General features: G+C 37.1%; 1 protein-coding gene across 4 annotated transcripts in view; it reads right to left on the reverse strand.

Annotated features, from left to right (window-relative positions):
- Positions 1-14771, reverse strand: part of PPP3CA (protein phosphatase 3 catalytic subunit alpha) — a 323097-nt gene that overhangs the window by 34721 nt on the left and 273605 nt on the right. For all 4 annotated transcript variants that reach the window (XM_047718083.1, XM_047718084.1, XM_047718086.1 and 1 more), the window contains 2 exons: positions 3303-3428; positions 929-1003 (listed from right to left, as the gene is read on the reverse strand). In XM_047718083.1, coding sequence (XP_047574039.1) covers positions 929-1003; positions 3303-3428 — 201 coding nt within the window. The remainder of the gene's footprint in view (positions 1-928; positions 1004-3302; positions 3429-14771) is intronic.

Below are 14771 nucleotides of genomic sequence, written 5' to 3' on the forward strand. Positions count from 1 at the left end.
CATGTTTATGGAAATATGGTTTGCTCTCGCACTCTCTTCCTCCAACTACATTTTGGTTAGCTTCCACTGATTTTGGGGTGCCGTGGTAAGAGCCACAGCAATTTTTTCTTTTCATCTTTCACCTGATGGGTCTTCATCTCTTACAGAGGTAGCGTACTCTTCAAGGGTAACAGAATACCAAATAGTATCTTAAACAACAATACAAAAGCGACATAGCTTATTCATTACTTATTACAGGTAGGAAAAAAATACTGGTATTGACATGAATACCAACATATCAATGTGTAAATATCTTCTTTTATCATAAACATCAAAATATGAATAGCTGACAGGAACAACTTCACTAAAGGCACTCTTCGAAAGTTACGTAGTAAATGGTAACGTCTGCTACGGGGTTGAATTTTTCTTTTTTTTAAGGGGCCAAAAAAATCACTTAGCAATGTGAGCTATTGAAAGATGGTTAATAGGGACGCCTGGGTGGCTCAGTTGGTTGGATGACTGCCTTCGGCTCAGGTCATGATCCCGGAATCCCGGGATCGAGTCCCACATCAGGCTCCCAGCTCCATGGGGAGTCTGCTTCTCCCTCTGACCTTCTCCTAGCTCATGCTCTCTCTCACTGTCTCTCTCTCAAATAAATAAATAAAATCTTTAAAAAAAAAAAAAGAAAGAAAGATGGTTAATAAAATAGTTCACTGTTTTCAGGGTAATGGGAAAATTATTTCATGGTATATGTGTGTGTGTGTGTGTGTGTGTGTGTGTGTGTGTGTGTGCTTCTTCAAAGCAAATGGAAAATATAGTACCTTCCATTCTCAGTATTATGTTATAATTTAACATAAGCTTAATCTTAGAGACTTGCTCTTGGGTTACCTAGGAGATACCACGTGATTACCTGGCAAACAGCATTAGCACATAGGCTCAAGTCTCTTACCATCAAATCCATCTTCTTCTGACCCCAGTTCATCATCTGAGCAGATGTTGAGCACATTTACCAGCATCTCAGTCACTAAAAAGGAAAAAAATAAAAGCAAAAACGTTCAGATTTTTTATTATAACCTTAGTGATTACTCTGAAGCTTAGCAATAACATTTCTTACCTGTATTGTATAGAGAATCTCCTGCAAGATAGTTTCTATAAAATTCAGATCATTAAAGATAACCGGCTTTGTGATTCTACACAGAATTTATGTTTATAAAAGGATTAGCTCATGTCTATGATAACATTTAACTAGCCATAGGTCAACAGACAATGGACAACCAAATATGTGGCTATGGATATACCATAAGTCTATGAAAGAGAGAGGGCTACTTCTGAATTTTTACTTGTTGTACTATGAGGCTACGAGATGTAGACCACATTGCGACCTTCTGTTTTGCAGGGACTCAATGAATGCTAGATCTCTTTTTAAATCTTTTTAATCCCCCAGAGAACCCAGCACAGTGATAGGCATGTAGTTCTGTATTTAATAAAAAATGCTGATTGAGGGAATAATATATTTGAGGTAGTTTTGAGGATACTAATTTTAAAAATAAATGAATTGATACATGTATCATTAAATTTTATTTTCAAAAAGTCTTTAACAATAAAACATAGGTAAGTTTAACAAGAAATTCAGTTGGCTAAATTGATGACAATAAAACTGCATGAAAGTGTTGTCACAGAAATTAGTACTGCATCACTTTTACACTATAAGATGCATGTTATTTACATTTAACCGTTTCTAAAATTAGGTTGAAAGGTGAAAAGAAACTTGCCCACTATTTCCTCAAGAGCTACTCTTTGAAATCCATGTTCCTCTAGAGTGGAAGACATATGATAAAGAGTAAAACACCAGTGTAGTCAACACTAATCCATAGCTTCAGTTTAATTATCAAAAGTGAATTACGTACTCAAATACATGAATAGGTTCTTTTAAAACAGATGTTCAAAATCTGAACATTTAATGGAAACAACCCAACTGCAGGGTGTTCAAAGGGTGCCCAACAGTTATCAGGTTTCACACTGCTTCTGTTTCCTGAAAAGCCAACAGAGGACAGTAACACATGCCGTGTTCTGATCAGGGTGGGAATGTGGTGACATGGGTAGTGCTGGGAATACTTATCAGAGACTCTCAAAATTGATTCTTGACTTATTTTGGTGTCCGAAAGAAAGATTTATTCACTGACCAATCATAACTTCTGGGTTTAATCATTGTAGGACATTTAAAGGAAAACCCCCCCATAAATATTATCAGAAAATAAATATTACATTAATATATTATACATACTTATTAATATAACTAAATATTTTTTAAAATGTGTAGTTTTTCTCTACAACCCTCCGAGGGGATGCTGAAACATGTGCAAACTCTTACCTTTATTCTGATGTCTATTTACCTGCTCTAGTGCCAAGATGCACAAGGAATGACCTGGTCTGTCCCAAGGCCTCCTGACCTAAACACTCAGGCTCAATGGGTGCCGGCCTGTCCTTGAAATTTTTGTTGAGGTTTAGGTCAAAATAGAAAACAAAACAAAGGGAGAAGGAAGGAAGGAAAGGCAAGACAATTCCTTTGAAAAACTGGGACAAGTTAATAGTTACAGCTTTTTAAATGTAAATTTGTCTCCCTTGGTAAACATGATGGTCTATTTGTCATGAACCATTTTTTTGTTGTATATATTGTCTTTCAAATTATTACAGCCATTGATCACTATCATACTATGATTATTATCAACATCAGAAGTGTGAGAAAGGCATAGCTATCGTAATCTTTTAATTTGACAGGGAGTTTGTAAAATAAAATAGCACTTTTGAATTAATACAAAGGGGTAAGGAGAAAAAGGAGCCATTATTACAGCTTGAAACCAGTTAAAACTATATATCTGTTACTTTTAAAAGATTTTATTTATTTATTTGACAGAGAGAGATCACAAGTAGGCAGAGAGGCAGGCAGAGAGAGAGGAAGGGAAGCAGGCTCCCTGCTGAGCAGAGAGCCCGATGTGGGACTTGATCCCAGGACTCTGAGATCATGACCCGAGCCTAAGGCAGCAGCTTAACCCACTGAGCCACCCAGGTGCCCTATCTGTTACTTTTAAAAGAGTTATATTGTTCCAACGAGATGATACAAATACTCTTGGTATTTCTCATTGCTTTTGCTTCCTCTTACTTCAGTCATTGCATTTTGTTAACAGGGTATATACGGTGACATACTTTCAAATCACTTCTCTCATGTTGCAACTCATGAATTTTTTTGGTTAGAAGAGTCCCCATCTCCTCCCTTTCCTTCTTGTATGATTACATTAAGAAAATCTCAAGATTCCCCAACACACCTTTTTCCCCAACAAATGGCAGGGACCAAGTGAAGACATCCATGAAATTTGGAAGCCAGTATGGGTGAGGAGAACAGTTGAATTGCCTGATATTCATGACGTTGTTCTCATACTTCAATACTGCAGCTGGAAACAACAAACACAAGGGCATTAGATTCACATGCACATATTTCTGCTTCTGCACATGGCTTTAGTTGATCCAGAGAATTCAACTATGTAACTTAAGTTCCAAATATCAAGACAAGTAGCTTCATCAGTCACAAATGTTTATGCTATTGGGAATTAAACTATACTCAGTATAATATGTAACTGCACAATATATGAACGCTAATATGAAATGACATTACAATTTGGCAAATATTTATATAATATGGTTAATCAAAAGTCTGTCAGGAATTGGTCAAGCTCCTCTCACAGCCAAGAACACTGTAGTCTTATTTAACATCTAATGAGCCTAACAAAAGTGGTATAGCTAAATTTGTTTGACAATTTAATAATCTCCACAAAAATTTGAACAAAATTTACTTCTACGCTTAAAGAAAAAAGAAAACCACACATTTCCCAGTAGAACTTACAATGGTTATACACAGTAGTTTAAATCAGATTGCATTCTTGACTTAATAAAATAAAGTGTTTGGGTTGAATCCTGCACAACATTTTACACTGGTATCTGACTTCACCCTTGACTGCTGAAAAGAATGAACCACCCATGACTTAGGAAAATGAATCTGCCCCTTTCACTCTGCTTTGCATGGTGTCTGTAGCTTAGATACACAATTACATAAAAAGTTATGGTTGCAGAGATCCTAAGAACATCACTAGACTCACTTGTAACCAGATTCAGAAATTCACTATAACAATCCTGATACAAGTTTAGTAGGTCTCTGTGAGTTCTTTCTCTCTCTTTCTTCCTTCCTTCTTCCTACCTTCCTTCCTCCCTCCCTCCCCTTCTCTCTCTCCCTTTCTTATTTCATTTTTAAGTAATCTCTGCAGCAAACATGCTCGAACTTACAACCCCAAGATCAGGAGTTGCGTGCTCTGCTGACTGAGCCAGCAAGGAGCCCCTCTGTGAGTACTTTCTTTCTTTCTTTTTATTTTTTTAAGTTTAACTTTTTCCCAAGCTGGAGCTTTAATCAAGCAGGAGCCCCATATAATTTCCCACGTTTTATTCAGCCTTATAGAGGTATAATTGAGATATAATAAATGGTAATATATTGAAAGTGTACAACATAATGATCTGATTTATGTATACATTGTGAAAGGGCTCCCACAGTTGAGTTAATGAACAAATCCATCACCTCACTTAGTTATCGTGTGCGTGTGTGTGTGTGTGTGTGAGAGAGAGAGAGAGAGAGAGAGAGACAGAAATTTAAGTTCTACTCTCTTAGCACATTTACATTTAAGTTCTACTCTCTTAGCACAATTACACAATACAGTGTTATCAACTAGTCATCATGAAAGAATGTAGCTACTTTTTTTTTATTACTTTCTTTTCTTTTCTTTTTTTATTTATTTCTTTTCAGTGTAACAGAATTCATTGTTTATGCACCACACCCAGTGCTCCATGCAATACGTGCCCTCCCCAATACCCACCACCTGGCTCCCTGACCTCCCACCCCCCACCCCTTCAAAACCCTCAGATTGTTTTTCAGAGTCCATAATCTCTCATGGTTCACCTCCCCTTCCAATTTCCCTCAACTCCCTTCTCCTCTCCATCTCCCCATGTCCTCCATGTTATTTGTTATGCTCCACAAGTAAGTGAAACCATATGATAATTGACTCTCTCTACTTTCAATTTAGGAAAAGCTACCTGCTTTAAAGGCATCATCTGTTCTATGGATAGACAGTTTTAAATTGTGGGAAGTTCTCGAGTTGAGTTGAAAACTTCCTTATCATTTACTGATCCAAATCTATCCTCCGGAAAAATACAGAACAAGTATGCTTCTGATTCTAAATGACAATCTTTTAAATATGAAGAACAAAACTCTCACATCATACCTTCTTGATCTTTGGAAAGATTTTACTTTCATTATCCTCTCGTGGCCTGATTAGCATTACATTAGTGGAAATTACTGAAGAGATCCTAGATGATATCAAATGGGTTTTGTCTTGTTTTGTTTAGGGGTTTAAAACATAGAGAAATCAACCCTTTCATTACTTTCTTTTACATTGTAGCACTTGATTGCAGATAATAGAGTAAAGACAGCCCTTCAAAATCTATTTTTTGAAAAGCTACCAAAAGTTTACTGCATTTGAGCCCTTGCATTAACTTCTTACTTAACAACATCTTTCACATAGCATTGCTTTCATAACTGCATTTGTTCCTCCACCTGGAATATACATATATACATATAAATATGTATATGTACATGTGTGTATACACACATGTATATACATATATATACATTTATGTATGTGCAGGTGCCTAGGCTCCATGCCCAGTGTGGAGCCCACTGCTGACTCGACCCTGAGATCAAGACCTGAGACTAAGACCTGAGCTAAGACTTGGACGCTTAGCCAACTGAGCCACACAGGTGCCCTCACCTGGAATATTTTCTTAGAAACTGCTGAGTACCCCGATTTTTCCATCCTGTGGTGTCCAGTCCAGACTCTACCTCTCCAGTGAAATATTTTCTGATTTCTTCTAGTGGATATAATCTTAAACTTCTGAATTCCAAAAGTCATTGACTTACACCTCTATATTGCATTTATTATTCAATTTTGATCACAGCCATTCTTCTATGTCTTTAAGACATAACTTCCATATTTTTAAAGACTAGTGTCATGCAACAAGCTTCATGTTTCTTTGTGTTTCACATACCACCTTTTAAAAATTTTTGTAAAGATTTTATTTATTTATTTGTCAGAGAAAGAGAGACACAGCACAAACGGGGCGGGGGGGGGGGGAGAGCAGCAGGCAGAGGGAGAAGCAGGCTCCCTCATGCAGGACTTGATCCCAGGACCCTGGGATCATGACTTGAGCCCAAGGCAGACGCTTAACCAACTGACCCACCCAGGCGTCCTTACATACCACCCTTTATTTTAATTTATTTTATTTTATTTTTTAAAAGATTTTATTTATTTATTTGACAGAGATCACAACTAGGCAGAGAGGCAGGGATAGAGAAAGAGGGAGAAGCAGGCTCCATGCTGAGCAGAGAGCCCAATGCAGGGCTGGATCCCAGGACCCTGAGATCATGACCTGAGCTGAAGGCAGAGGCTTAACCCACTGAGCCACCCAGGCATCCCCATACCACCGTTTAAATATAGATGCTCAGAAGCTAAGGACTGATCTCGGTATTTCTCTTAAAAAAAATTTTTTTTTTTTCAGGAAAATTCTTTCTATTCCCTTTGGCTCTACTTCAGATGAGATGGCTTTTAGTGCCTTTTCCTCATCCTGCTCATCCTTTTTCTGGGAACACGCCACATTGGCAATACCCCTATAAAAGTGTGGCCCAGAACGAATAGAATCTTTTTGGTGGGTTTATACAATGCAGAATATGAGGAGGCTCTATCGTTTCTCCTGTAATTTGGATACTATATATATCATATTGTAGCCTAATAATATGTTGATGTTTTCAGCAGCTTGCAGTTCACTAAAATCATACATGAGAACAGTATGGTCTTTGCTTTGAATCATATTTCTGTCTTACCAGCCAGTTCCAGGGAACAGAATCATGACACTTTGGGGACAAGAAATGCAGATAGTGCAGTCAACATTGATATGAAGGGAATTATTCTCTTCTTCCCACAGAATGCTGAAGCCTGCACATGTTTCCATACACCCCTTCTTCTTTAAGTTATCCTATCATTTATGCCATATGACACTCGGCCTAAGGATACACTCGTATAGTATTAAAGGCATGCCAAATGAAAGAATCATGGCAAATTACCATATCCATACTTCTGATCCACCAGATGGAAAAAGTGAAGTATTCCCCACCTTTGCTAAGTACTGCCTGAATACCAGCTCCGTTGAAAAGGTCTTTACTATTTTTGGATACAGCATATTCATAGCAGGAGTGTATACTCACAAATTCCAAAGGATCTTTAAGGTTCTAAGTTTGTGTGTGTGTTTTGTTTTGTTTTTTGACACAGAAAGAGAGAGAGCAAGCACAAGCAGGGGGAGGGGCAGAGGGAGAGGGAGAAGCAGGCTCCCTGTGAAGCTCCCTGTGTTCCTTCATTGGGAACCCAATGAAGGCTCAATCCCAGGACCCTGGGATCATGACCTCAGCTGAAGACAGACACTTAACTGACTGAGCCACCCAGGTATCCCTAAGTTGTCTTTTTGAAGAATAATTTCTTCTCTAAGTGCCCCCCGCCTTTTTATTGGCATTAGGTTGACATAGCAGGAAGAAGGAAAATAGATGTTATAACTAACAGCGCCCTGGAGGATAGGGAGAGGCTTAGGGAGAGGCTCTACAGAATATCTCACTTAATCCTTACTACAAATCTGAGAGGCTGGTGTGACTGCTTTCATGTTATAATCTAAGGAATCGAGGTTGAGAAGTGAAGCGGCTTGCTCACAATCATGCAACCAGTAACTGGATGAATGGACTCCTATCTAAACTCAGCTTTCACTGACATCAAATCCATTACCCTCCCACCATTCCCTTCTGTCTCTTACAAATTATAAATGGATGAATGAATTCTAGTCCTAGTGGTCATAGTAATTTATCTTTGAATATCGTATTCATAATTAAAGACGTTTTAGCTTTTGCCAAAATACATATTTGAGAAAATGAAATATGATGCACATTTACAACTGAGGGTACGGGTTGCTCTATAGATAAAATGGAAGTTCTGTTTTGTAGCTGGTGAGAGAAAGCATTTATTCTTTCAACATTGACTCAACACAATTTATTGGAGTGCCTAATAAAACAAACATTTTTTTCAGATTCCATTTTTGTTTATTAACACCAGAAATAATAACATTTTAACAGTGGCTACATTTACTAAGCATCTACTATATGCCAGGCACTGTATTTGGTCCTTCACAAAACAGAATCACAAATCTTCACAATATCCCTCAAAAGTCGTTCTTAATCATTTGCATTTTGAAAATAAGCAAACAGAGACGTTATTTGCCCAACGTCACACTTGAGAAGCAGTTAAATTCAGTTTTGGCCTGAATGTAAAGTCCTTATTCTTTCTAGGATTCCATGATATTCTCAACCTAACTGCGCAAATCATTCAATGTCTGACAAGTTTTGGACAGATTCTCCTTCCACATTTATTCTTTGTAAAAAAACTAAAGAGCACTGAATTGGAGGGCCAGGAACCCCAACTGCTAGATGGGTTCTCTCATTTAATACTCACAAGACCCAAGGCGACTTAATGTTTTGAGGTCTCAATTACCTCCCCTAACTTTATCTAGAAAATTTATATGACCACTTCCAGATCTGAATAGCAACAAACTTCTGGGACAAAGACCTCATCATTAATGCAATTATTGGTTAATAGTCTCAGTAATTCTAGAAGCTATTTATAGAACATTTTCCTACTTTTCTATAGGTTAAAAAAAGAATAACTAATATAAAAATGCAAATGCACCAATATGTATTCTTTTACTTCAGTGACATAAAATATTCATGTACAAATACTTCCCAAATAACCTCACATTAATAGGTTACTCATGAATTTTTATTATTTTGTATTATATATATATATATATATATATATATATATATATATATGTGTGTGTGTGTGTATATATATATCACAAAAATACACGGAAAAAAAAAAAACCCTTTAAACCAAAACAGTCCCAAATATCTATAGTCACGAAGTTCACAGTTAACATTTCATCTTCCACCTCCCACGTCCGCCCCTGCCACCTGCCTCTAACTGTCACTGGGATTACAAAACTCAACTAGAGCCCTAACAGTGTGCTGTTCTCTGAAGTACTTGAAAGACATTTATCTCCAGTGCAGTATAAATAATACAAATGGTTGTACTTCAAGAATCACTCGAGACCAACTCCTGAGACCTTGTCTGAGAAACAGAGAAAGAACAAAGTCTACCATCAAGAAATCTCACTATTTCACAGGCAATTATACATGACCTCCTGTCATTGAACAGTTATATCAGAGGCCTGGAGAGGGATGATGACATATATACAGACCTTGCGTTATTAGCCAAATTTAGAGCGGACCAGATTGCATAGAAAAAAGTGCTCGTCTGTTGCACATGCACTTGTGAAGAATAGCCAGAACAATATAATGGAAAGAATACTAATCCCCATGAGTCTGGAGGTCTGACTGCCAGTTCTTTCTCTGATGTCAAAGTTATGGTCTAAAAGTTATGCAATTACTTGGTCTAATCGTTTTTACTGCACCTGTAGAACCCAGAGTAAACATGGAAGCCATGCCATGCACAAGATACAAAATCAGTAATCAAGGGACAGCTCCTACTTGAAAATAGAGAAGAGCCACTGGACCTCTATTATTTTTAATGCCACAACTAGGTGCCCTGAATAGACTGAAACCCAAGAACAAAATTCCTTCCTCTGTTTACCACACTATGCACTAAAATGCTAGGCCATATCCAAATTTGTAAATTAAAGGGGTTTCCCCTACTTAAAATTTGAGATTCTGATGAGACACAAAAACCAGTATTTCGTAAGAACTCGGTAACATTTCTCAACATCTTTATAATTGTCATCATCAGGGAGGATGATGATAGGGCAATGAGTGAAAAGCAAAACAAAACAAAACAAAACAAAACAGAAATATCCAAACAGACCTTCTAATTTAAGAGAAGTTAGTGACACATTGCTAGCAAGAGTTATTAAATGGTTCACCAAACCATGGGCTCAACACATTTCAAGTGGATTTCAAGAGGAATACAAAGCGTCTTTTCTGAAAGCCTTTAGATTAGTAATATAATGCTCCCAGCATACTTCTCAGGCTTTCTCAGCACCACTAGTGCTATTTTCAATAGAGGAGAGGAGAGGTCAAAAGAATGGAAATAATGAATTCTAATAATATTTTTCTTCTCCTTAACCCTAAATGACCATCCACGCCCATCTTCAAAAGATGGTACAGAGGGACAGAAAAGATGAGAAGAAAGCGGCACTCTAGAATCATTATAAAACAACCAGAAAAAGAAGGGGAAAAAAAGCATAACAGACCCAAGGATTAGCTAATTAATTAATTAATTAATTAATTTTTTAAATTTCAGTTCTGCCACCTGTAGACTATAGATACCCCAGCAGGAAAACTAGCATCAGTGAGTTCTTTTGGCAAAGTCCTACCATCACAGAAGGAGACATGATGGCTTGATGGATAAAATTCTTTTTAATTAATTAATTAATTAATTAATTAATTTTTAAAAAGTTACTTATTTATTTAACAGACAGAGATCACAAGTAGGCAGAGAGGCAGGCAGAGAGAGAGGAGGAAGCAGGCTCCCTGCCTAGCAGAGAGCCTGATGCGGGGCTCGATCCCAGGACCCTGGGACCATGACCTGAACCGAAGGTAGAGGCTTTAACCCACTGAGCCACCCAGGCACCCGACATGGATAAAATCCTTGAGATAGGGCCTATATACTTACAATGTTCTTTGCAAATATTTTAAGATTTTTCTGTATGCTGCATGAAAGTGTTTCTTTGATTCTGGGAGAGATACTATACATTTTTAAAAATCTGTATTTTCCCATAGAGATTACTTTTTTCTTTTATTAACATATAATGTATTATTTGCTTCAGGGGTACAAGTCTGTGAATCATCAGTCTCACACAATTCACAGCACTCACCATAGCACATACAGTCACCAGCCACCCTATCCCTCCCCTGCCCCCAACCTCCGAGCAACCCTCAGTTTGTTTCCTGAGATTAAGAGTCTCTTACAGTTTGTCTCCTTTCCTGGTCCTGTCTTGTTTCAGTTATTCCCTCCCAATATTATTTTTTTAAGGTATAATTTTCCTTAAGGATTTTGTGAAGACATATATGTATAGTTTTTGTAGTACATATTATAGCATCTATAAACACAATCTCTATGATTCCTTACATTTTGAAATCTGACTTCTCTCATTTCCTTTTTGTTTTTCCCTCAATGTCCTGTACTTGCCTGGTGTATTTTGTTTTAAAAAGATTCTTTTCATTATTACTAGTGACCTAGGCTAAGGGAAATTTATTAATTCATGAGGGTTGCTGTATTTGGTGAGCAAGGACTACAACTTATAACTCACTTTTATGCTATAGTTCATAAGATTGATGACAAGAGTGAGTATTCAGTCATTTATGGAGGCAGATTTCAAGTCTTCATTTTTAGGTAATTTTGTCTTAATGACGTTCTTCAGTCTGGGTTTCTTGAGAAATTTAGTGTTTAAATTGCTTGATTTAGTACATAGGGTCTCTCACTGGCATGTTCTCAATAACTTCCATGTAGTGACTGAATTTCAATCAATCTGAAATATTTTATCATTAATAAATATGAACAGTAGGTATATATAATTTCTTTGAAGCTGTGAGCTACTGATTTTGTATTTCACATGTGTGTTACTGTATATAATCCTCTTATGCACATATCTAGTCCTTGCCTGCTCCTTCTACCTTGTACACTCATCCTTCATGGCACCTTGTTACTTTGCTGTAAGTGTCCTATATAAAACGTGGTTGATGGTATCCTATATACGTGAAGGAAAGAGACTGTACCAGATATATCTATGAAATAGTATGAGTCAATTTTATGGTTGTGTGTGTACTCGTGTGTGTATATTATGTGTTTCTCTTTTTAATATTATGTTAGTAAATTTTGAAGAAGCTCATTATTCAAATACAGAATTTGGGTAAGTCAATAAAAGGAAAATGATAGAAGGGATGAAGAAGGCAAGATCACTTTTTTCCTTTCACAGTGCTTTGCACCATACCTGGCACATGGTTGGTGTTTAATAATGTTGGTCGAAGAAAAGGTCTAAGGAAAGGAAAGAGAGAAAGGAAGGACAAGATGGAGAAAGACAGGAATGACAGAAAGAAGGCAGGCAGGCAGGCAAAGAAAAAGTAAAAACAAATTTTCCAGAACATAAAACATGTAACTTCTCATGAGGCTAAAAATGTAACTAACCACATATGAACAGTATGAAGGGTACATGTTGGAATTCAGGAGAAAGACAGTATGTCACTTCGGAGGCTAAACCCTGTTTTAAAATTGCCAAAGTGTCTCTAAATTAGACAAGAGTGGAAACAATATTGGCTCTGTCACAAAGTAACTGTGTGAACTTGGAAAAATATTTCTCCTGATTTGAGCTTTACCTTCTAAACTTGTAAAGTAGGAAAAATTATGACCTGTTCTGTTGTTTTCAAAGTATGAAGATCAAATAAAATGATATATGGGATTAATATACATGATAATATATATGATTAGATAAAATATCTGGCACCTGAAAGACACAAAGTATCATGATGCAGTTTCAAATTCTTCAAGGAAGGGATAGCTATCTATGTTTAACACATTGCCATTTTATAATTCCCACCTAATCACATCGAAATACTAATATCCGGAGAGTCTGGGCCAAAAACTGATCCTTGCAATCAGTTCAAGTCCATTGAAACGGTGTGAATTTTTTCCATGTTATAATTTCACATAGAGAACTTTAGGTATTTTTTGCTAAGCCAAGAGGAAAGAATGAATTATGAGTTCTTTACCAGTTTTATCTTTAAGTTCTAATCCGTATAGTTATAATGCTAGAAATAAGGCTTAAGCCACTGTAGTAAATGAGAGAAAAAAGTTTAGCTGAAGCTTTAAACGGCTAGAGAAGTGGGCATGGCCTTAGAAGACACTGTGCCCATGCCTTGCTCTCATTCAATGTGGTCGATACTCATAAGCTCCAAGTGCACTAGGATACCCAGGCAGGAGGTACCTGGAATACTGGCGGTATCTGTATGCAATCACAGAACACCCTTTTCACCTTCCAGCTTGTACTTGGTATCAAGCCCTGAGCTTGCTATGGTTCTAGGTTGCTATCTCCAAGATACCCTTGGCACTGAGTTAATATTAAGCCCATATCTTTGATATTTTCTGTGGAAAGTAAATTCACTGCAGACTTTTTGACATTGGCAGGGTCAAGTTTCTTGCAGATCTAGAATTTCCAGACCACGAATAGCAAGTAACAAGCCAATGATTTGGGTCTTCAACATTACGTAGATTGTCCCTGTTTTTCCTCCTATTAAATGCTTTACAGAGAATTCGATTTCTAGAAAATTGGTTTCAGTTCAGTCTAAGAATCTTCTAACCATCTGTCAGAAGACAGAATGCAACACCTCAGGACACATCCCCCAGTTGATCCCCTTCAAGTGGCAGCAAGACTTGCCAATGAACCTGCATGGAGGATTTAGCATTGCTCCCTGTCTTCATCTTCGTTTAAGGTCTTGTATAACTTCAAGAGCTCAATCCTCTAATTCTATGGGCGATAATCCGTGAGAAGCAGGGATTACCTCACTCACTGAGTTACTACTTAGGGAAGTTCCACAATTGCTTCACTGCCAAAATCGGTAATTATGTAGCAGTGATGGTCACGCAACCAAGAAGTTCATTTGTCATTGCAACAATACTGAGGATGCATTCAATTAAAACATATACTCAGGGTAATTCTTAAATATTAAATCTTGATGGGTTTTCCGTTTTATCCTCTGTCCCATTAATGCTTCAATGTAAGCAAGTGGACGACTGGACAAAAATATCTATTTAGAAAGTGACCTCCAGCAATGACACTTTTGCAATGGAGCTAAATGAACAAAAGCAAAAGTCTAAGTACCTAAGGGACACTTTTTAAAGAGAGAAATCATTTATTTGAGAAGAACATAAGAGATACCCCATTCTTTTAGTAATGTATATATTTGAATGTATATCATTCATGTAATTTTAAAGGGATAACAAATGACTTCATTTCAAAAGCTGCTCTTTTCTTATTGAAGAACAGTTAGTCACCTCAGCATAATGGAGCCATGAGTTGAACAGGGGATCGGGACAAACACTGCCCCGAAAACTTGCAGCTAACAAAGCTGACCCAAAAGAACACAGACAGAGGTTAACTTGTGAGCCCTGGCGTCAGGCTGCCAAGTTTCCATCTCAATCCTTTTGCAAGTTGTGTGAACCTTGGTGAAAGTGTGCAACCTCTCTGCACCCTAGTTTTTCATCAGTAAAATCATGATTAGAATGTAATTCATGGAGTGTTGAAAGATTAAATGCATTTACACACGGAAAATTAGAGCAGTGTCTGGCACAAAGTAAATGTTCTATATTACATTATTATTATTATTATTATATGCAAGTTGCATGAATAAAGCAAGTAACATTTGTGCACATGCTATCCCAACTGAAGGGAAATATTTATGTTTACTAGATATATTATTACCAACCTAAGACTTTAAAGAAAATATACCAAGTTGTAGCAGTCAAGGTGACAACAATAATGATAATAGTATAAGAAATTATAATCACGGTTAGATTAATTTAATATACTAAAGA

This window comes from Lutra lutra, chromosome 2, assembly GCF_902655055.1.
Source record: "Lutra lutra chromosome 2, mLutLut1.2, whole genome shotgun sequence".
In the NCBI taxonomy this organism is placed as follows: Eukaryota; Metazoa; Chordata; class Mammalia; order Carnivora; family Mustelidae; genus Lutra; species Lutra lutra.